The 23,819-nt window shown below is 42.0% G+C and overlaps 1 protein-coding gene across 4 annotated transcripts in view; it reads left to right on the forward strand.

Moving 5' to 3' along the window:
• Positions 1-22,928, forward strand: part of ZNF84 (zinc finger protein 84) — a 24,992-nt gene extending 2,064 nt beyond the window's left edge. For 3 of the 4 annotated variants that reach the window (XM_029922144.1, XM_029922146.1, XM_029922147.1), the window contains 4 exons: positions 4,680-4,883; positions 11,330-11,456; positions 12,077-12,172; positions 17,202-22,928. In XM_029922144.1, coding sequence (XP_029778004.1) covers positions 4,875-4,883; positions 11,330-11,456; positions 12,077-12,172; positions 17,202-19,186 — 2,217 coding nt within the window. In that variant the 5' untranslated portion in view covers positions 4,680-4,874 and the 3' untranslated portion in view covers positions 19,187-22,928. Of the gene's footprint in view, positions 1-1,020; positions 1,078-4,679; positions 4,884-11,329; positions 11,457-12,076; positions 12,173-17,201 lie in introns of all 4 variants that reach the window. The other variant, XM_029922148.1, reaches the window with a different exon arrangement.
• The last annotated feature ends 891 nt before the right edge of the window (positions 22,929-23,819 follow it).

A 23,819-nucleotide genomic window follows, 5' to 3' on the forward strand; every position in this document is an offset into this window, starting at 1 on the left:
GCTCGAACTCACGACCTGAGCCAGAGTCGAATGCTCAACCGACTGAGCCACCCAGGTGCCCCAGGCCAAGTTTTTTTAACGGTTAAATTTATTCACTTTTTATTTAAAATTTTTTTTTAGTTTTATTAAAATTAAAAAAAAAATTTTTAGTGTTTATTTATTTTGAGAGACAGAGCACGAGCAGGTGAGGGACAGAGAGAGAGGGAGACACAGAATCCGAAGCAGCTCCAGGCTCTGAGCTGTTAGCACAGAGCCCTGAGCCCAAGGCTAGGGCTCGAGCTCATGAACCGCGAGATCTAGACCTGAGCTGAAGTCGGCTGCTTAACGGACTAAGCCACCCTCCCTTTTTTTCTTAAATTTTTCTTAAACATTTGTTTATTTTTGAGAGACAGATTGTGAGCAGGGGAGGGACACAGAGAGAGGGAGACATAGATTCTGAAGCAGGCTCCAAGCTCCAGGCTGTTGTTAGTACGGAGTCCAGTGCAGAGCTCAAATTTCCCAACGAGGAGATCTTGACCTGAGCCGAAGTAAAAATGTTTATATTTGAGAGAGAGAGAGCTAGCAAGCGCCGGGGAGGGGCAGAGAGAGGGGATAGAGGGTCAGAAGCAGTCTCCGCACAGTCAGTTTGGAGCCTGATATGGGCCTTGAACCCATAAACTGAGAGATCATGATCTGAGCTGAAGTCAGACCCTTAACTGACTGAGCCCCCCAGGTGCCCCATGTTTGTTTATTTTTGAGAGAGAGAGAGTCGGGGAGGGGCAGAGAGCCAGGAGACAGAAGACTGGAAGCAGGCTCCATGCTAGCATTTTAGTTAAAAATATCTAAATAGGTTCCCCATCTGTCAGCATGGAGCTTGATAGGAGGTTCGAATCCAGGAACTGAGAGATTATGGCCCTCAACCAACTGAGACACTCAGGCACCCTTTTGACTATTTTTTTTTTTATGTGGTTTTTGCCTTTGTATCATGTATCAAGAAAATTTGCCCCAAATTATATGAACAATCACCTTTGTTTTCTTCAGACATTATTGTGGTTTAAATTCCACTCCATCTGGAAGTAGACTGTCGTAATGGACGAGGTACAAAACTAGCTTTATTTTCTTTCAGATGTTAATCACTTCTGTTTAACAACCCAGTTGTACTCATGGCTTTGAACTGCCACATTCATTTCGTGCTAAATTCGTACGTGTTCGGACTGTTATACTCTGTGTATCTGCATGTCTTCTCTGCAGCCAGTGTCAAATGTTCTTATAATCATTTAATTTTATAATACATGTTGATCTTACATGGACTTGTTCACATTCATTGTTTTGTATTTCTAAAAATGTCAAGGGGTGCCTGGGTGGCTCAGTTGTTTGAGTGTCCGACTCTTGATTAGGGCTCAGGTGGTGATCTCACAGTTCATGGGTTAGAGCCCTGCGTGTGGCTGTGTGCTGACAGCATGAAGCCTGCTTCAGATCCTCTGTACCCTCTTCTCTGTGACTCTTTCTGTCCCTCCCCTGCTTGCTCTTTCTCACAAATAAACTTTAAAAAAACATTTTTTTTTTAAGTGTCCACAGTGTTCTTGAACCTTTTGTTCCAGATGAACTTTAGAATTGCTTGTGAAAGGAAAATTTTTAGGGATTATGATTGGAGTTAACTAAAGATAGAAATCATTTGGGGCTAAATTATCTTTCCTGTAAGGTCTTCTTATCACAGAACAAGATCAGACGATGCATGTATGAAGTCTGTTTTTATAGTCCCCATTGACATTTTAGTTTGTTTCTTATGGGTCTTACATGTTTCTTATCCACGTATATTCTTTTTTTTTATTGATAGTTTATGTCCACGTATAATCTTACTTATTTTATATATTTTTTCTTTCAGGATAGATTTTATTTTCTACCTTTTTATTTTAAGTTTATTTATTTACTTTGAGAGAGAGGGAGATAGTGAATCCCAAGCAGACTCTGCACTGCTAGCTTGGAACCCAGCCTGGGACTCGAACTCAGAAACCATGAGATCATGACCTGAGCAGAAATCAAAAGTTGGGCATTTAACCGACTAAGCCGCTCAGATGCTCCTATTTTCTATCTTTTTATTGTTTTATATAAGAAGGCTGTGTATATTATAGAACTAATTTTATTGACTTGGAAAAACGATCTTTGAATGTAGGGGAGGAAAAGTTTTTAAATGTGCTCATGTAATTACATTTTTTGTTAAAAATATCCAAATAGTTTTCCTGTCTCTTTTTTTTTTTTAATGTTTTATTTATTTTTGATACAGAGAGAGACAGAGCATGAGATGGGGAGGCGCAGAGAGAGAAGGAGACACAGAACCGGAAACAGGCTCCAGGTTCTGAGCTAGCTGTCAGCACAGAGCCTGACGCGGGGCTCAAACCCACGAATGTGAGATCTGACCTGAGCCGAATCGGAGGCTTAACTGACTGAGCCACCCAGGCGCCCCTCCCCGTCTCTTTTTTAAAGTTTGTTTATTTTGAGAGCGAGCATGGGCATAGGAGCAGGGGAGGGAAAGGAAGAGGGAGAGAGACCCCCAAACAGGCTGTCAGCACACAGCCCAATTCAGGGCTCAATTGCATGAACTTCGAGATCGTGATGTGAGCTGAAACCGGATGCAGGTCTGACTGAGCCACGCAGGTGCCCCTCCCCATCTCTTAGGAATGGTTGTGTGTGCTGGTGATAGAAAGAAAAATAGTTGTTTCTTATCTAGCTTATGTGCGCTTCTGAGTTTTGCATCATGTTTTACTGTTATAATTATAGCTAATGCTTGTTTTGTGCTCATGTACCTTCACTGTTTACGACGTACGTAAAGGCACTCTGTCTTGTGTAACTGGGGGACCCTCCCTGTGGATTTCTGAGCTGGCCGCGAGGTTTGCGTCAGAAAGATGTGAAAGGGAAGAATTTGGCGTTTTAAGTGCTATTTTTTAGTGTGACGTGGGGGCAGCATGCTGTTCATCATTTGTGTTTTTGTGGAAACAGTCAGTGATGTCATGTGTGCATTGAGGTAAGAGCTCATTTGAGGGTGTATGGTGTGTGTGTGTGTGTGTGTAAATACACACCTATGATACGATTTTAGTACTAAGTGCCTTAAATAGCAAGAAAGACATAATATTCTAGTTCTGATGCTGAATAACTATGCAGACATACTAAGTCACTTTAAAAATCTCTACTTTCCATAAAATGGAGACTAAAATGCCTCATTGGGTTGTCTGTGTCAAGTTATAACGTGCTTACTATTTTCCCTTACATATAGAAAGCGTTTGAGTCTTAGCTGCTGTTATTACAAGGAATAGTCCCTTTTCTTTTATTATTTCATTTATTCCTCACAATCCTACTGTTAAATGGACCCAAATATTCACTTTAATCCTCACAATTGTAGCAATTTAAAAAACAGCAACAAAGGAATATTATTTTGGGTATGGAGTGCCCTTACATAATGATTAAGTCGTAATCTTCCAGAAATAAAAGATCTCTGTGTGTCAGATAACATAGCTTTAAGCGTATAGTTCCAAGTATCAACAGGATTACAAGGAAAAATTTACCAATCTATAATCCTGTTGGGATTTTAACATACTTGTCAGAAATTGATAGAGCTGGCAGACATAAATTCAGAAGGTTGTAGAAAACTTTAATAGGGAGCTAAGGCTCATAAAGATGAAGTGTATCTGTTTTTGTTAAAATCCATAGAGCCAGTGAGGGGAAAAAATGGTTGAAACAAGTTTAGTTTAATACAAATCACTTAAGCTCTTTGAAATCCCATCAGCCTAAAATAGAGTTGTACCTCATGGCACCTGTTAAAGTGATTTATGGGGTGCCTGGGTGGCTCAGTCGGATAAGTGTCTGACTTCAGCTCAGGTCATGATCTTGTGGTCCGTGGGTTCGAGCCCCGTGTCGGGTTCTGTGCTGGCAGCTCAGAGCCTGGAGCCTGTTTTAGATTCTGTCTCCCTCTCTCTCTCTGCCCCTCCCCCACTCATGCTCTGTCTCTCTGTCTCAAAAATAAACCAAAAAAAATTATTTAAAAAATAATTTATACAGCAGTGTCCACAGTGAACAGTGAATGGATATCAGAATTACTTTATGTCTGATAATTTCTTTAACTGTTTGCAGTCAGACTCTGCTATTCTTTTGCACTATATTTTGTTTCTAATACTGGATAACCCTATTTCAGTTCTTTAAAACACAGAGGATCAGAATGCCTGGGTGGCTTAGTTGGTTAAGCATCTATCTCTCTCATTTTTAAAAAATTTTTTAAATGTTTGTTTACTTTTGATAGACTGAGTGTGAGTGGGGGAGGGGCAGCGAGGGGGAGACACAGAATCTGAAGCAGGTTCCAGGCTTTGTGCTGTCAGCACAGAGCCCAACATGGGGCTCGAACCCACAGACTGAGATCATGACCTGAGCCGAAGTTGGACACCTAATGGACTGAGCCACCCAGTTCCCCCCTCCCTTTTTTTTTTAAATTTTATTTTAAATTTATTTTTAATGTTAGGCACTGAACTCTTGATCTCAGCTCAGGTCTTGATCTCATGGTGGTCTGTTCAAGCCTGTGTTGGGCTCCACGCTGGACGTGAAGCCTGCTTGTGAAGAAATGAAACGTAATCATGAGTTTCTGGTTCCTTGCAAAAGGAGAAAAGATTTTAGGTGCAGTTTGAATATACCAGTAAAGTGCTTTTGTTCCTAAGTCCACAGATCCTCGTTACCCACAATTGAGCCTCCTCATGTGATACGAGAAAGGAGCTCCTGGAGCCCCAAACTTGTCAGCGTGACAGCCCCAGCCACCGCCTCGCAGTGGAGCTCTGGGACAGACCTGGAAGAGGGTCAGGGTGGGGCAGATCTCAGATGTGCAGCTCCTCTGGCCTGGGCAGCAGAAGGTAACCATGTTACAGGTGAGTCCATTGTTTCTTTGTTATTTTCCCGGGGGTTAGAAGAGGTATGTTAAGTCTTCCAGTGAAAAAGAAAAGTATAAGTTCAGAAGTCAGAGGAAAATAGCTTTGGAATAGAAGATCCAGGTTGGAGCAAATCTGGAGCAGTTTGGGGCGCCTGGGGGGCTCAGTCGGTTAAGTGTCTGGCTTCAGCTTAGGTCATGGATCTCATGGTTTGTGGGTTCGAGCCCCTCGTCGGGGTCTGTGCTGACAGCTAGTTCAGAGCCTGGTGCCTGTCTTTGGATTCTGTGTCTCCCTCTCTCTGCCCCTCCCCTGCTCATACTGTCTCTCCCTCTTTCTCTCTCTCTCTCTCTCTCAAAAATAAATAAAACATTTAAAAAAATTAAATAAACGTGGAGCAGTTAGCATAACATGGGCGTCAGGGATGCCAGCTCTTTGCACAGTGGGAAATCTGTGTATAACTTCTGACTCCCCAAAACCTAACTACTGGTAGCCTACTGTTGACCGGAAGCCTTACCGATAACAAGTGATTAACATGTACAGTATTTTGTATGGTGTTATGTACTGTGTTTTATGATAAAGCCAGAGAAAAGAAAATGTTGAGAAAATCATAAAAGGAAAAAGATTTGTAGTACTATACTGTATTTATTGAAAAAGTCTGCTTATAAGTGGACCTACACAGTTCAAACCTGTGATGTTCAAAGGTCAACTTTACTAACTATAGGGCTTTTAGAAGTCTTAAGATTTGAATTTTAATGAGCCATAGTGTTCTGCATAATTAATGAATTTGAGTTATAAACTTGGTTCTCAAATTTTATGCAGTTGTGGTAAAGAAGTAAGAATATTCCATTGAGTAGGGCGCCTGGGTGGCTCATTCGGTTAAGCGTCCAACTTCGGCTCAGGTGGTGATCTCACAGTATGTGGGTTCGAGCCCCGTGTCAGGTTCTGTGCTAACAGCTCAGAGCCTGGAGCTGCTTCAGATTCTGTATCTCATCTCCCTCTCTCTCTGCCCCTCCCCTACTCACTCTCTGTCTCTCTCTCAAAATAAAGACATAAAAAAGAAAAAAAAAAGAATACTCTTATGAGTTGCACTATCCTAAGAAAAACACAAACTAATTCTTCATAGAAAGTAAATATTTCTTGTTCATTCTTTGATGAAGTCTTTGAATAAATGATGATATGTGAGTGATGTCCTCACAGAAATATATTAAATGCATGGATCTTAAGGTAATTTTTGATAGTTTTCCAGACTGTGATCCAAGGAGAAAATGCCAAAACAGAACTTAGTAATCATAATTTCTCTCTTTAAATGTGGAACAGAATTCACATACAAAAAAGTACATAAAATGTAAAAGAACAAAGTCATGAATTATTATCAACTGAATACCCATGAAGTCACCATTTTGGTCAAGGAACAGAACATTCCAGCCCAGGTGAGGCCTTCCGTGTGCCTCTGCCAGTCACAACTCCCTCCTGACAGAGGAGACCAGGACCCTGACTTTTGTAACCATTTCCTTGCTTTTCCTTATGGTTTTACTCCTAAGTATTCATCTCTAAACATTGCATTTGGTGCTGTGTGCTGCAGTATGTACTAATTCATGTTGGTTTCTTTCATTTAACATTTTGTTTGTGAGATTCACTGCATTTGGGATCTTCTCTCCAGTTAAGGCAGCTTCTCAGTGTCACCAGATCCAGTCAGTGGTCGCATTTCCAATTGTCTCTCAAAGTTCACAAGTCATGTGCAGTTTGTTTGAATCAGAATCCAGGAAAGTTCACACAGTGTAATTGCTTCATCTTTCTCTTAAGTCCTCTTCATCTCCTGGTCCTTTTTTCTTCTAGCCCCATTCTTGATTGAAGAGGCCAGGGCATTTGTTCTGTGGATTTCCCCTTGCCTGGGTTTTGCTCCTCGCGCCCCCCCCCCCGGTGTGCCAGTGCGTCCTGTGTCTCCTGTGAACGAGCACACTCGGAGCTGCATTGGCGGGCACTCTAGCCACTGGCCACACATGCTGTTTAAATTTAAAACCACTAAATCATATCAGACACATTTCAGGTGCTCCATAGCCATGAATTAGTGCAGATAAAGCCTAGCTCCATCTTCACAGATTTGATCTGGAGGCTCAATCAGACTTAGGTGTGACTTTTTTTTATGTTCTTTATTTTTGAGAGACAGAGAGAGACAGTGGGAACAGGGGAGGGTCAGAGAGAGACGGAGACACAGAATCGGAAGCAGGTTCCAGGCTCTGAGCTGTCAGCACAGAGCCCGACTCGGGGCTTGAACTCATTAACCGTGGGATCATGACCTGAGCTGAGACTGAGTTGGACACTTAATCCATTGAACCACCAAGGCTCCCTTAAGCCTGTTTATTAATTCTAATAGTAATTCTAATAATTCTAATAATAATTCTAATCTAATTCTTTAGATAGGATTAGATTTTCCATGTCAACAAAAATATCAGTAATACTTTTTTCTTAGTTAAAAAGAAATTATAAATTCCTGGTTTGCCAGGACTTTTTTTTTTTTAAGTAAGCTATTCGCCCAGAGTGGGGCCTGAAGTCAGTGACCCTGAGATTGAGAGTCAGAAAGTCCTCCGACTAAGCCCGCTGGGGGGGCCCCCCCCGCCAGTGCGTTTTGTAAAAAATGTTGATTACTTTTCAGTTTTTGGTATGTTTTGTTCTTTTTTCATTGGCTTGTTCTTTTTCATATTTTTGTATTCCTTCTTATGACATCCAGTGCTTCTGTTTGAAAATTGAAATAAGCATTTTAACAACTTTGTTCCGGTAGTTCCTGTGTATATTCTTTTAATTTGCATATATTCCTTATCTGCATCTATTGAGGTGATTATATATCTCTTAATCTCTTATGGTAGTGAAAATCATTTTTTTTAACATTAAATGAACCTTGAATTTTGAATTTCTGGGATAAGCTCCAGCTCAGTCCCCCCCCCCCAGTGCAAAAAGGTGATTTTCTTAAAGCACAGGGACAGGGATGGGACCAGGACCGGGAGAGGGACAGGCCTCAAGGGCAGGAAATGCTGCCCAGGACTGTGAGGAGAGGCTGATTACATACCCAGGAGGAGCTTCAACCTAGCCTTAAGTTTTTTTTTGAGTTTATTTATTTATTTTGAGAAAGAGAGTGAGAGGGGCAGAGAGAGTCCCAAGTAAGCTTCACTCTCACAACGGTGAGATCATGACCCGAGCCAGAATGAAGAGATGGACGCTCAACTGACTGGGTCACCCTGGCGCCCCTCCAGCTCAGTCTTGATATATTTTCTTCTTTATCTATTGCTCAGTATCATTTGGTAGCATGTCATTTAGGATTTTCCCATCAGTGTTACGTTGGCCTTTGCTTTTTCTTTCATGCAATACCCTTACTGAGTTTTGTTATCAAGGTTATGTTTGTATCAAAGTGTAGGATTGTGGTCTTGCTTCCATGTTTTGTAATTGTTCAGTAAAACAGCAAGTATTTCTTTATTAAATGTCTACAGAATTAGCTGGTAAAGCTTTTTTGTGTGTGAGAAGATTTTAACTCAGAAAACCAATATTTTCTACATGACTAGAGTGCATGTTTAATGGGTTAACTATCTATTGAAAGAGCAAGATAAAACAGTAGATTTTAATGTAACAGTATAAGAGGGTCATTAATTGATAAAGTTGGAGGTTGTACACTGCAGCTCATCTTTTTTTTAAATTTTGTTTTAACATTCATTTTTGAGAGACAGAGTGTGAGTGAGGGAGGGGCAGAGAGAGAGGGAGACAAAGAATCCAAAGCAGGCTCCATGCTCTGAGCTGTCAGCACAGAGCCGGACACAGGGCTTGAACCCACAAACTGTAAGATCATGACCTGAACCAAAGTCAGACACTTAACATATGCCCCAAAACTAAATTAAATTAAAAAAAAAAAGTTAAGTTGGTTAAGTGCTGACTTCAGCTCAGGTCACAGTTTCACGGTTTGTGGGTTCAAGCCCCACGTCAGGCTCTGTGCTGACAACTAAGAGCCTGGAGCCTGCTTTGGATTCTGTTCTCCCTCTTTCTCTGCCCCTCCCCCACTCGTGCTCTGTTTCTCCCTGTCTCTCAAAAATAAACAAACATTAAAAAAAAAAAGTGAGGTGCCTGGGTGGCTCAGTTGGTTAAGCATCTGGCCTCAGCTCAGGTCATGATCTCATGGTTCGAGGGTTTGAGGGCTGCGTCGGGCTCTGTGCTGACAGGTAGCTCAGAGCCTGGAGCCTGTCTTCGGAATCTTTGTCTCCCTTTCTCTCTGACCCTCTCCTGCTCGCTCTGTTTCTCTCTGTCTCTCAAAAATAAATAAAAAACAGAAAAAGAAATTTAAAAAAAAGTTAAAATAAGTAGGGGCACCTGGCTGGCTCAGGTCTTGATGTTGGGGTTAGGAGTTCAAGTTCCAAATTGGACATAGACCTTACGTTAAAAGAAATTAAAATTAACAAAAATGAAAAGGTAGAATATTTTAATATATTTATCAAAGAAGATACAGGAATGGGTCCTAATAAGCGCATGAAACAATGACCGACATCATTAGTTATGAAGGAAATACAAATTAAAACCAAAATGAGACGCCACTTGACACTCACCATAATGAGAGTCATCAAAAAGACAGATGATAAGTATTGGAAAAGATGTGGAGTAACTGGAACTCAACACTGCTAGAAATACAAAGTGGTCTGATATGATGGACTGTGACAATTGAACATAAGTGTTTCATACAACCCAGCAATTACATCTCAGGTATATACTCCAGAGAACTGAAAACATATGTCCCCATGAAACTTGTACATGGCCACGCCTGTGAGCAGCACTTGTAACCACCGTGAAGCGTACATAATCCATCTGCCAATCAGGTGGTAGAGACAGAGAGGTACATCCATTTAGTGGAATGCTAGTCTACAATAAAAACAATGAATTTCTAATATGCTGAAATATTGATGGACTTCAAAAACCTATGCTAATGCAAATCAGCTAGACAAAAGAATACACATTATATAAATCCATTGATAGGAATGTCCAAAAGGAAACCCCTTTATAGGAGGAAGCAAATTGGTGGTTTCCTTAGCTGTGGATGGAAATAGGAATTGACTGCAAAATGACAAGATTCTCCTGGGCTGAAGTAAACCCTCTAAAACTGGACTGGAAGGAACATAAAATTACTAAAAAAGTCACTCAAGTATATAGTTAAATCAGGTAGATCCTACTGAGGTCATAGTTCAAAAAGACTGTTAAAAAAGATAATAAAATTAGAAAATTTATGCCAGTATATTTGACAACTTAGATAAAACAGACATTCAAACTGCACTCAAAAATTATACAATATGAAGTAAAAATCTGAATTAGTTGTGTAAATGTTAATGAGATTGACACCTACCCCCCAATTAAATCCTTCCTGACATGGGGCTTGAACCCACAAACACCAAGATCATGACCTGAGCCAAAGTCAGATGCTCCGAAGTTGGGGAGTCACTCAGGCACTCTGGATGGAAATCCATCTTGACCTAAATCCAGAAACCGTTCTAAAACCTAGATTTGGTTATATCACCCATCCATGAAATCATGGCTAGCTGTAGGCAACGAGAAAGTGTCTGTCTCCGTTAACCACCATCTGCCCCACCTCCCGTGTGGCCTCTTAACCTAATCACTGCTTTGCACCCTGTGATCATATCTCACTGAACTGTTTGTGCCTCCTCAAGCCTCCTGGTTTTGGGGATTCATTGGAGCTGTTGGCTCCCAGAATGCCTTTGCACCCCACCTTTTTTTGGAAAGCACTGCTAATTTCTCATAACTCATCTCAGCCTTTACCTCTTGTAGAGAGCCTGAGTTGACACTGAAATTGAAGCTGTCCCTGATTTGTCCAGCTACTGCAGCAGCTTCTGTTATGAGTAGGTGTATATAGATTTGTAGCCCCTATAAGACTACGCAGTTTTTTAGGGTATTGTTTTATTGTCTTTCTTTTGGTACCATTTTTATGGTGGCAGATTTGAGGTTCAGTAAATATTTTGTTGGTGGTTTAGAAGACTTTTAAGTTTTTATTTATTTTTTAATTTGATTTTTTTTTAAGAGAGATCAGGTGCATGACCATAAGAGGGACAGAGGGAGAGAGAATCCTAAGCAGACTCTGTGCTCAGCATGGAGCCTCACATGGGGCTTGATCTCGCTACTCTGGGATCATGACTTGACCCGAAATCAAGGGTCAGACCCTCAACTAACTGAGCCACTCACATGCTGTCCTGTTGAGATTTAAACTCTCCAATTCCAGTTCTCATGTATTGTATACGTGGAAGGATCGAAGAGTGCATAATGGTGTTTTATTGCCAAGATACAGTGCAAAGGGACAAAGTCATTGTGCATAACTGGCTCTGCTGAGAAATGTGCTCGCACTCCAGTTCTCTCCTGTCTTGCAGAGTGGTAATTGCTTCAGATTCACCAGGATTGTGCTCTTGCAGGAGGCATTCTCATTTGAGGATTTTTCTGTGGACTTCACCCAGAAGGAATGGCAACTCCTGGACCACAGCCAGAAGGACTTATACAAGGACGTCATGCTGGAGAACTATAGCAGCCTAGTTTCACTGGGTAAGCAGAGCTTCCTGGAGGACCTCAGGCTTTGCCCAGGACCGTACTTGTTTAGTTGCTGAGAGCTGTGAGGGTTCTGAAGTTTTTAATGGATTTGAACCTAAATTCAGGAGATTAAAAGTTCCTTGCACTGTGACCCTAAGGAAAGCATCTGGACCTGACCTTCCATTAACGAGGACTTATGTTCTTTACGTGTCCTCCCAAACTTACCGTGTTAGTGAGGGGTAGGTACCTAAGGCAAGGAAATGATTATATTGCACTTACTGCTTCTGTATTGCCTTATTTTCAGAGCAGTTTTGTGTAGCAGGTACAATTAACACTCCTTTTAAGTTACTTTCCCAAGGATTGACAGCCAGTAAATGAGAGGGCCTGGATTTGAACCCAGGCCAACAGACTCAGGAGCCTCTGAAGCGTGTAATGGTTTTGGATTTGGATTACAGACGTGAACATCTTAGAACCATCAGCCGCCAGGGAGACCACTGCTGTTGAGGATCATTTACTCTGTTCATATACAGATGGGTACTTCACTGGGTCAGCGTAATGCCAGACTTTTCTCATTCTTAAGAGGGCCTAAAGCCCAAGCAGTCGGGGTCAAGGCGTTTGTGTTTTCTCCTGAACAGGGTATGAAATTATGAAACCTGATGTCATCTTCAAGTTGGAGCAAGGAGAAGAGCCATGGGTAGGAGATGGAGAAGTTCCAAGTGTAGACTGTTCAGGTGGGTGTGAGAACCAGTCAGAAATGTAGTCTCAGCTAGTCACTGGGTGGCCATCTCTGAAGTGGGTGTTAGAGAACCCTTCACACTCTCTGGCCCCGGGGTGGTGTGTGGAGCACCCGACTGTAGCTGCCTTGTGTCTCAGATGCGGCTTCTTTGCCTCCATCTTATTTAGCCATGAATTACTCCCTGTCTGGCAAGTCTGGAACTTTGACTTCTTTCACATTCTCACACGTTTAATTTCCTGTCCTTTGCTCACCTACAGTTAGACGCGTCTGCTTGTACAGTCAGGAGGTTTCATTGTCCCCTCAGCGGGGTTTCTGATGCCCAGAGAAGTACCCTGTGGGCCCATTCCTCTCGGTTCAGCTGAGAACAAGTCCTTCCTCATTCATCCCAAACAATTGGTCCTTCTCCTCCCTTTTAAAAGTTAGGTTTTCCTGTAGATTAGATACCGTGGAGTACATTGAATGGTGTCTCTTTGTAATTTAAGGTTTTTTTTTGCCCTTTGGAAGTTATCTTTTTATCTTAACTCCTCAACTCACACTTAAAACTAGGCCCATGATGTGTCATTCCTGAATTATCCAAATTTCTAGGTAGGTCTAAATTCTAACTTCTTTCTAAGTTTTCTTAAATGATACAGTGCATTTCCGTTCCTAAGGCAACCAGCACTCTGTGCTCCGTTAAACACCTCTGCTCACCTGTCGTGTGACATTGACTCACTCTGAGCGGCACTGCAACGGGAGGTAGAGCAGGGACGTGGGGGTGGGGAGGGAAGGGCAATGCGTGTGATGGAAGGATGCTCACCTGTGGTGGCTGCCAGGAGTCCCCTGACGGACCAGGAAGCCAGCCCCCTGCTAACTCCCATCTCTCATGGCTTGAGCATTGCTCTAGGGGACATTAAATCTCCAGAATGCCCAGAATCCCTGCACATAGACCAAGCATGTGCTTGCAGCTTAAGGATTGTTTTGGGCAGGGAGATGTGGGTGCCTTGGGTTGGCCCCACAGTCTTCCCAGGGTGCAGGTGCTGTCTGAGGCAATGAGAGTAGCCTCTCCTGTTTACCCTTTTCTTCAAATTCAGGGTCAGCTCTATTTGAGCATTTCTCAGTGTTTTCAGATGAAATGTTTATTCTTCTCTGCATCTACGTTTGGTTGTGCTGTGCTTTATCTTAATCCTTTCCGCACAAACTCTATTTTCATGTACAGATTCACACACACAGAATGTTCTTGACTTCTCCAGCTCAGTTGTTCTTACCTTTTTTCTGAATTCCCGTTCCAGACTGATCACAGGCTGTGTCATATCTTTTAGTTGTTGGTCTCTGAGCTCTGTGTGCACACAGAGACAAAGGCTTGTGGTTTGTATCTGGCCCTGTACAGACAGTATTCATTCAACAAATATCTCTCCACAAGCCCATTGTTTTAATACAGGTGTTTTTAGCAAGTGTGCGTTAGATCACATGGGGATTTTTTTTCCCTAACGACATGCATTATGGATCCATTAACAGTAAAATTGATTCACTATAGTGTGGGTATACGTAGTTTTAAAATGTAGAAATCTAGAACTTGAGTTTGTAGTTTGAGAAACCTCTTGTGATTTTTTTTTTATGTGCCCCTCTCTCATTGAGAGCCACCACTTGGATGACTACTAAGGTGATTAAAAAGTAAACAACCTAGAAAATACCATCCGGAAGCATAGAACTTAAGACCTTTGCATCCAGTTTTTTTGAACTCTGCATTTAAATAGTGAACATTTATGTTTCACTGCAATGTAGTGCAAAGTTGTAGAAATTAACAAGGGCTGCATGTCAGAGTCCCCAAGAACACCACCCTGCTCAGAGGGTCACTGGGACTGTGGATGTTGTAGGAATGGCTAAAACGTATTAGAGTGACGTAATGACACACAGCTGCATCACCATGGAAAGGGCAGGAGCAGAGTCTGGAGGAATCCAGCTGAAGGTTTCCTGTGCCACTCCCTCCATGAAGGTCACACAGAGCTCACGTCTCCCCCAGCAACGAAAATGCAGTAACGTGTGGTATTTCTGCTCAGGGAAGGTCACTAAAGACGCAGCACCCATGGTTTTATTGGGGCTGGTCACAGGTACCTCTGCCTGGCACACGCCAGCCTTTTCAGATTCTAAGGAGATCAAGTACTCAGCATAAATGACAATGTTTGCACACAGTCCAGGCACAGGGAGCCCTTTTTATCAGCTGGGGAATGGTAGGAACACTCCAGAAACCTAGGTTCCAAAATGCCAGCCAAGAGCAACCTTGCAGGTAGTCGTGTCTTTGCATAGCACTGTCAGGCCTGGTGCCAACTCCTTTCTGCACAACAGCTTTAGCGGTTCATAGGAAGTTGATTTTTCTTACTATTTTCCAGGTGTTGTGCTGGATGGTATGGGTATAATAGTGAGCATTAGGGATCTATTCCTTGCCTACACAGTGCTTGCTTTCTCACGAGAGGATAAAAGTGAACAAGTTCTCAAATAACCAGGATAAAACCCAGATCCTGAAAGTGCTATTATAGAAATAAATTGGGTAGATGATAATATGATAGAGAGTGTGTTAGTCTGCTCAGGCTGCCGTAAGAAAGTAGCATAGACTGATAAACCACAGAAAGTTACTCCCACAGTTCTGGAGGCTGGAAGCCCAAGCTCAGAGTGCCTGCGTGATCAGGTGCTGATGGAAGCTGTTTCTCTGGCTCTCAGCTACCGTGTAGCCGTGTAGCTTTGCCCTCAAACGGCCTTTCCTCATCCATGCGTATGGGTGGAGTAGCAGCCACGGAGGGCTCTGGTTTGTGATAAGGATACTAATCCTTTTGGATCAGAGCCTCACCATTATCTCATTTAACCTTAATTCCTTCCTTTGGGATCTCATTTCCAAATGCTGCCACACTGGAGGTTAAGGCTTCAACATACACATTTTGGGGAAAGACACAAACATTTGGTCCACAACAGGTTATGTGGAGAAGCCAGTTCTAGACATGAAGACTGAAATGAGCGAACTGTTTGAATTGGCAGAAAGTGTTCCTTAAAGGAATGACAAACGGGGTGCCTGGGTGGCTCCGTCAGTTAAGCATCTCATTCTTGATTGTGGCTCAGGTCGTGATCTCCTGGTTTGTGAGTTTGTGCTCTGTGTCAGTCTGCTCTGATAGTCTAGAGCCTGCTTGGGATTCTTCCTCTCTCTGCCCTTCCCCTGCTTGTATTTTCTCTTTCAAAATAAACATTAAGAAAAGAATGATAAATATGAAGGTATTAAGTGAGGGAGGGACTGACTTTATGAAGGAAAAAGAAAGGCCTTGTGTCAGGAAGATGGAGGTTGGGGAGTGTGGGAACTAGATCATATATCAACTTGTGAGCCATAGGAAGGAGCTTAAATTGATTCAAATAATTTAAACAATAATAAAATTATCTGATTTACATTTTAAAAAGCTCAGCCTGACCACAGAGTGGAAAATTAACGGGGAACAGGGAAACCAGTTGGAAGGATATTTTGCTGATGGGTTAAATTACAGTGGAGGGGCACCTGGATTGCCTGATCAGTTGAGCGTCAGATTTTTGATTTCAGCTCAGGTCATGATCCCAGAGCTGTGGGATTGAGCCCCATGTGTAGCCTGCTTGTGATTCTCTCTCTGCCCTTCTCCCCCACTCATGCTCTTTCCAAAATAAAAAATAAAGTACTTAAGAATAAATAAGTAAATTACAGCAGAGAAAAGTGGTGGGGAGTGTTGGGGTATTTGGGATATACAACAAATGACCAAACATGATGCAACCCCATTTTTCTAATGGGAAAAAATTAAAAATTGGGGGAAGTTAGATACAATTTCCAAATGAGTACTTAGTTTAACAATATAACATTTAAAGTAACAAAATTATGTTTAATTTATAAATACTCATTTTCTGTTCTCACACTTCCTGTTACTACTTTTTTCAAAGTCCTAACCTGAATCTCAAAGCTAATATTTCTGTGGTAGACTTTTTATTTTAATCCCCAGACCTCTTTTTTCCCTTAGTCTTCCCAACTCAGTAATTAACACCATAATCCATGGAATTGCTCAAACCCCAATCCGAGGGTTCTTGGATTCCTTGCTTTCCCTTATCCCTTCCATGTCAAATCCATCAGCCAATTTTGTTGACTCTACCTCCCGAATAGACATGGCCAACAGTAAGTAGTGGGTTTCCTTCAAATTTATTACTTTTGATTGGCATTTAAGTCAAGTTTTTCATGTTACTGATTGGCTTTCATACACATGGGTAAGAGCTCAGGAAAAATTCCCAGTATTGATTATTAGTGAAAAACAAGGCTTATGAAGAACACTTATAACAGTGACGTAAGTGGTTATGTTGTGAGAATAATGACAACACAGCAATATAATAGAGGGAAAATTGAGAATATTTTAAGAATGGGAACTTGTATCTTAGGGTATTTTCAGTGAAGGAACACCTGGATTGTAAAGTTTTGTGCCTGAACATGTTGTATGAAAAATGGTGAGCTCCATGTAATGGCTCTCTTGGTGATAATGCTAATAATGTGTTTGGTAAGTTTAAAACTTTCAGAACACTTAAAAATGGGAAAAAGTACAAAAAGGATCTTCTCTATTTGTTTCCTTTCTCATTAGAATTAAGTTGCACAAGGTCAGGGGCTTATTGCTTCCTGTCTCTGGGGCCTCGCACTCCACCTAGGGCATAGTGTGTAATCAGTAGGTGTTGAGGAAATGAGTTCCTCACAATATTGGATCAGGTCCTCTTCCAGCCTCCTTTCTTTGTTCCTCATTGTTTTTGAGGCATTTTTTACATTCTCTCTCCATTTTATAAACCTACATTTGACCACATTCAGAGGTGACTTAATATACTGCCTTTATCTCATTCCTATTTATAGCATTTTATTTTATTTTTCCCTAGTACCTAGAGGATAGACCTTATACCTTGGACTGGGGAATGGCCTTCCCAAGCATTCATCCCCTTAAATAGCATAGCTGGATTTTATTCAGGAAGGACAACCACAGAAGCATTCATAGGTTTTTTTTTTTCCTTTGTAGAACATGTCTGGCAAGGAAATGGTCACGTGGCATGGTACCAGGAGGACCAGGAGAAGCTTAGAAATCTGAAACAGGATCACGAATGTGATGCATTTGGAAAAAAACTCAATCTGAGCATGAACTTTGTTCCTTTAAGGAAATCAAACAGTGAAGATAATGTAGACGGATTATTTTTAAAACATCACTTAGATTTACTTATTCCAAAAGCAGATTATGGAAAAACAGAACCAGATGGCTTAAGTGTATTTGATAAGTTGTTTCTCCATACCAAGCCTGAGGACACGGATACTTGGTTAAAATACTATGAATATGATAAATATGACAAAGTTAGCTCTAAGAAATCACAGATTATCATATTTCACCGAAATCGCCTAGGGGAGAAACTCTATGAATGCAGTGAATGTAGGAAACGCTTTATTAAGAGATCAAGTCTCATTAAACATCAGACCAGACACATAAGAGAGATAGCCTATGGCTGTGGTAAGTGTGGCAAAACCTTTCCCCAGAAGTCACAGTTTGTTACACATCACAGGACTCACACAGGAGAGAAACCTTACAATTGTAGCCAGTGTGGGAAAGCCTTCTCCCAAAAGTCACAGCTCACATCCCATCAGAGGACACACACGGGAGAGAAACCATATGAGTGTGGTGAATGTGGGAAAGCCTTCTCCCGGAAGTCCCATCTTATATCACACTGGAGGACACACACAGGTGAGAAACCCTACGGGTGCAGCGAATGCGGAAGGGCCTTTAGTGAGAAGTCAAATCTTATTAATCATCAGAGAATTCATACAGGAGAGAAACCTTTTGAATGCAGAGAATGTGGAAAAGCCTTCAGCAGGAAATCACAACTCGTTACACATCACAGGACTCACACAGGAACAAAACCCTATGGGTGTAATGATTGTAGAAAAGCCTTCTTTGAGAAATCAGAGCTCATTAGACATCAAACAATTCATACTGGAGAGAAGCCCTATGAATGCAGTGAATGTCAGAAGGCATTCAGAGAGAGGTCGAGTCTCATTAACCATCAGAGGACTCATACAGGAGAGAAGCCTCATGGGTGCATTCAGTGTGGGAAAGCCTTCTCCCAGAAGTCACATCTCATATCCCATCAGATGACACACACAGGAGAGAAACCCTTTGTATGCAGTAAGTGTGGGAAAGCCTTTAGCAGGAAATCTCAGCTTGTTAGACATCAGAGAACTCACACAGGAGAAAAGCCCTATGAATGCAGTGAGTGTGGGAAGGCTTTCAGTGAAAAGTTAAGCCTTACTAATCATCAGAGAATTCACACAGGAGAAAAGCCCTATGTGTGTGGTGAGTGTGGGAAGGCCTTTTGTCAGAAGTCACACCTCATATCACATCAGAGGACTCATACAGGAGAGAAGCCCTATGAATGCACTGAATGTGGGAAAGCTTTTGGTGAGAAGTCGAGTCTTGCAACTCACCAGAGAACTCATACAGGAGAGAAACCATATGGGTGCAGGGATTGTGATAAAGCCTTCTCCCAGAAGTCACAGCTCAATACTCACCAGAGAATCCACACAGGAGAGAAACCCTATGAATGCAGTCTTTGCAGGAAAGCATTCTTTGAGAGATCGGAGCTAATTAGACATCAGAGAACTCATACAGGAGAAAAACCTTATGAATGCAGCGAATGTGGAAAAGCCTTCAGGGAGAAGTCAAGTCTCATCAATCATCAGAGAATACATACAGGAGAGAAACCCTTTGAATGCAGCGAATGTGGAAAAGCCTTCTCTCGGAAATCACATCTCATACCACATCAGAGAACACACACTGGGGAGAAGCCCTATGGATGCAGCGAATGTAGGAAGGCCTTCTCTCAGAAGTCACAGCTTGTTAATCACCAGAGAATTCATACAGGAGAGAAACCTTACCAATGCAATGAATGTGGGAAAGCCTTCTCCCAAAAATCACAGCTCATTAATCATCAGAGAACTCATACAGTACAGAAATCCTAGGATTGGAGTTACTATTAGTCTTTGACAGAGATCTTACCTCTTTGTACTTCAGAAAATGCAATTATGATAAACCTTTCAAATAAATAGTCACATCACATTATAGGTCTGAGTAGCCTTCTAGGATAGGAACTCTTACATGAGGTTATATAGGGAAAGCTTTCAGCCGATTAACATGCTTATATAAGAACTCATAGAGTAGAATGAGCCTATGAGATGCAGTGGGTTTTAGAAGCTTGGCAAACATACACTAGGAAATTATTAGCAAAGACAAATTCTGTGAACATCGGAAAGCCTTGCAGAGGCCATATCTCAGAGCTGTTGGAAATACTGTCCACTGGGGTAAACCCTAGTCCAGCAGATGAAGAAAAATCCGATGAATGCGGCAAGTGAGGTAATATTTTCATCAGGAAATCACAGCTCATTGTGCATTAAGAAAATATCCTCAGGAATGAAGCTCTGTGAAGATACTAAATATGGGACACTCTTCAGCAGGTAATCCAACCATATTGTTTGGGGAGGGAATTATATTGTGGGTAAATCTAATGATTGAATTAAATGGGAAACATGCCCCTAGAAGTAAGGCTGTAAAGGGAAGCCATACATTTTTTTAAAGACATGATTATTAAAAATACCCAATGCTAATGATTGAGTCGTTCACTCTAAAGTATGAAGTTTTAAAAACGTGAATAAATTGAATCATCAAAACATCTAAATAAGACATTTCTCGGTATTTATGGTTTATTTTCCTGTGTCACACTGTCTCTCATATTTTGGAATCACATGTGATGATGTAATGGTGAGCATGAAACACACATACCTTGTAATAGTGCCTCTGATGTCAGGACATAACCACATGCCACTGGCTTTCCTGTTCTAGTGATACTGTTAAAATGGTGATTGATGTAACATGTCTTATTGCTAAATATGCAGCTTAAGTAATAACACTGCATTTTCCCCCCTTATGGCTTGTTGGCATATAAAAGGGGTCTGTGGTTACTGATGTTCTCTTCCATTATAAAAGCCAACATATAAAGTCTGCAATCTGCGAATCAGAAACAATTTATCTAAAATCTGGTTAATAACTATTAAAAGACAGGAACACGAAACTGCAATAGTGACTCATGATGCACTGAGTGAGCAAAAGAAAGGTGTTGGACTCTATCACACAGCACTCAAGCTAAATGGCAGTAGTGCTGTCCAAGTGTTGTTCGTATCCAGTTTGGTCCCTTTGTGCATCCAGTGTACATACTTCAAGTGGTGTGTGTCAAGTACGGCGTATATTTAAGTTACTCTGATGAAATATGCAGTATGCTATTATGTTTTTGGTGTTTCATAAAATATTTTGTGGAAAAACTAGGGAGAAATTGAAGAGTCATTGTTTCAGAAAATGTATAGATTTTTTGTGCTGATGTACTCAACGAAGCCTGTTGTACTCCCTGTACATCTCTGTGGTGACTGGACAAGTGTTAGGAAATAGGCCTTCCACTGCCTCATCATTTGAAGTGTCTCTGCTTTGCCTTTCTTCACCAGCTGTACCCTGCACACGGTAGCTCCCGTTGTGAACGTCTCATTGTCAGGCTCACTTTTACAATGCATGAACCACCCCTTCGGTCAGGTAGAACTTGGCAGGATCTTCATAATGGTCCTTGACAAAGTCTGCAGTATTCTTTGTGTGATGGCAAAATTCAGAAAAGTCCTGACCTCGATTCCAGACTTGGGAAAATCAAGGCTTCTTTTATGTACAGGTTGCTTTTTCAGCACCTTTGAGTCTCTCAGTATTCTTTCCTATAATTATCAACTTCATAGCATTGTTGAAAAATTGGTACTTCAATGGGAATAGTTTTCTAATTCACTGCCCCAGGATGGTAATTTTTAAAATATCTCATTTCCCAAGTTTTTATTCATGCTCAAATATATGAACTTCCTGCTTTTCTCCCTCAAACTTGAACGTGATTTTATCAATGTCATTTGTAGGAGAATTGTTATAGGGTGATGTTTTACTTTGAAGATTTTCTCATTTTTAAAATTTCATCTATCCTGATTCTCTTTACTAGTCCCAGAGATTGATTCACTAGTTCTTGGATTGAGTTTAGAGTCTGTTGTCTAAAAATGACCCAATTCTTCTCACTTCAATTCTGGATTGTTCCATTTCCTACTAAGCATTTAAACCCAGTAGTTTCCTCACTAGATAACTGAACTTTGGCATTAGCCTACTGGTCGAATACCAAAGAGCAAATATTTTCCCCTAAGGGTCATGTGTCAGTCATAGGGAGGGCTAATGCTGGCAACAGAGGTCTTGTGTATCAGAATACCTTATGTGTACACCCAGGTATGTTGTGTAGAACTTACTGGTACTCTTTCTGAAGAAGGGTCTTTGATTCTGCAATTAGATATTTTTAGTGTCCATGCTTTAAATTACCTTGGTACCTTGGTAAACCATAAAAAACCTGAGTCCCCACATTTCCCCTCATTGGTTCCTACCACAAATCCCACATCAAGAAGAAAGCCAGTTTTGAGGTTAAGAGGGATTTACTTGCAGCCTTAGGGAGCACAGGAGGTTATGTTGGTAGAATGTATAGGGGGAGCATCCCCTCCTCATTCATCGCCCAGGTTTTCCCACTGTCCTGGAAGACAGTCCTGCCAAGGACAATTCTACTGTCTTACTAAGTAATGGATCATTTGGAGATCAAGTCTGTGACTCTTGGGGAGTGCCTTTCTGTAGCGTTTCTTTGTGCGCTTTTGTAACCTGACGCCATCCTTCCTCTGTGGGTCCTTATGTTCTGCATATTTTGATGTCATCACTTGTAGAATGAAGGTGAAGTAAACCCAGAGAATATCCAGTTTATCTAGCAATACCTGTACCAATAGAAAAATACAGGTCAGTGGGCATTTGGGAGCTATACATGAGACTTCTCTCATTTGCCATTTGTTCCAGCAGTATATACCAGGTTGTCAGTTCTGCTGGGCTCATGAGTCTACAGATATGGTACCGACAAGCCGCCAGATGTTCAGCACCTAGTCTGGCCTAAGTGCTGATGAGAGACCCCAACCATGGCCCTTGTAGCAGTGTGTATAACTTTTTGCACCTTGCCTTCATTCTGTTTTAGTCCATTTTCCACATAGTAGTTATTTACACATAGTAGTTTTTAACTGCATTTTAAGATGCAGTTCCGATTATACACGTCTGTGTTAAAATAGCAGGTTGCTAATTGTGGACTTAATGAGGACTTCTGTACAAATCCAGCCCATCCATCATTTCTGAAGATCTTTCCTCCTGCACAGTACTTTTTGGCCGCCTTGAACTACTTGCAGTTCCTTGAGATTTCTGCAGCCTCATTCCTTTTACAGATTTCCTGTCACTGAAATGCCCATGATCCTCATTAATGCCTGTCCATCCTTCTTGAAGCTGCACATGTGTTTGTCACTGTGGTAATACAGTCATCATGTGTCTTGTCTTCTCCAATAGAAAGCTTCTGGAGACCTAGGACTATCTTGTTTGTCCATACAGTTTTAGCAACTGAGGGTGTGATCTACGAATGTGGGTGTTCTCAGTGGCCACTTTCTACCACATAGGGAAGAGTAGTCTGCAATGAGGGAGAAGGGGGAAGCCTGGAAGCTTGTTCCAGGGCCTGGTTCTTGTCCGACTGCCCTGATTCACCTCTGCCCTTTTCCTGCCTTGATTGTTGCATTCTTTTGTGAGATATCCCAAATACCCTTCTAATAAATTCTCATGCTTGCTTCCGCTGGTTCAAGTCGTGTTTGTTACTTACCACCCAAATGTTCCTAACGCAGGAGGTTAGGCTGTGCTGTAAGTCGGGTTCTCTGGAAGCGGATCCTGAGATGAAGTTTGGAGTGCAAGATGTTTATTGAGATCAGCAACTGTGGGGTAGTGGGAGTATAAGCAGGAAAAGGTGGGTCAGAGGAAGAAATCAGGCTGCACTGTGGCTGTTGAGACCCTGACCACAGCAGTAGGGAGCTCTGAAGGAAGCACTGCTCATGAGTGTCTCGTATGGAACCAAGATGGTCAGGTCTCCACAGCCCTGAGGAGCTCCCTCACCAGAGGCCTGCTGCCCTGGGAAGGAGATGATCCCAGGTGAATCCACTCTTTAGCTGGGGCCAACTCCACACATGCTGGCACCTGGAGACGGTCAGCTGACCACTCCCTGCCACTGGGCAGCAAGTGCTTCCCTGGAGAGGGTCGGGGGGCTCAGCTCTATGCCCACAGTCCATCCCTTCCACTGCTAAGCTCCATTTCCCCAGCCTTAGGTCTGTCTGAGGAGAGACTGAGGAAACAAAGGTCACTAGGACCAACTGATTCCTACTGATGCCATCGTTTTCTCTCACCTGTGAGCCATTCTGGGGCCTCTGCACAGTTACCACCTCTGCTGGCATTGGTGGCTCACCTCCTTCCTGAGGGCTCTGAGCCATGGTTCCCGTGCCCTCCTCAGACCAAGCTGCTGTACCTGTGCATTTACCATCACAAGTGGGTAAGAAAGTAGCAAGAAGCACCTGCGTAGATCCCCTGAATCCATTCCTTCCTCCTCACCCTGTTGTGTAAGCATCCCTGCATCCTCGTCATGCAGCAAGACCCCTGCAAAAAGAGCAACTTTTCTGCCCTGCTGTCCCCTGGAGA

Source organism: Suricata suricatta, chromosome 14, assembly GCF_006229205.1.
Source record: "Suricata suricatta isolate VVHF042 chromosome 14, meerkat_22Aug2017_6uvM2_HiC, whole genome shotgun sequence".
In the NCBI taxonomy this organism is placed as follows: Eukaryota; Metazoa; Chordata; class Mammalia; order Carnivora; family Herpestidae; genus Suricata; species Suricata suricatta.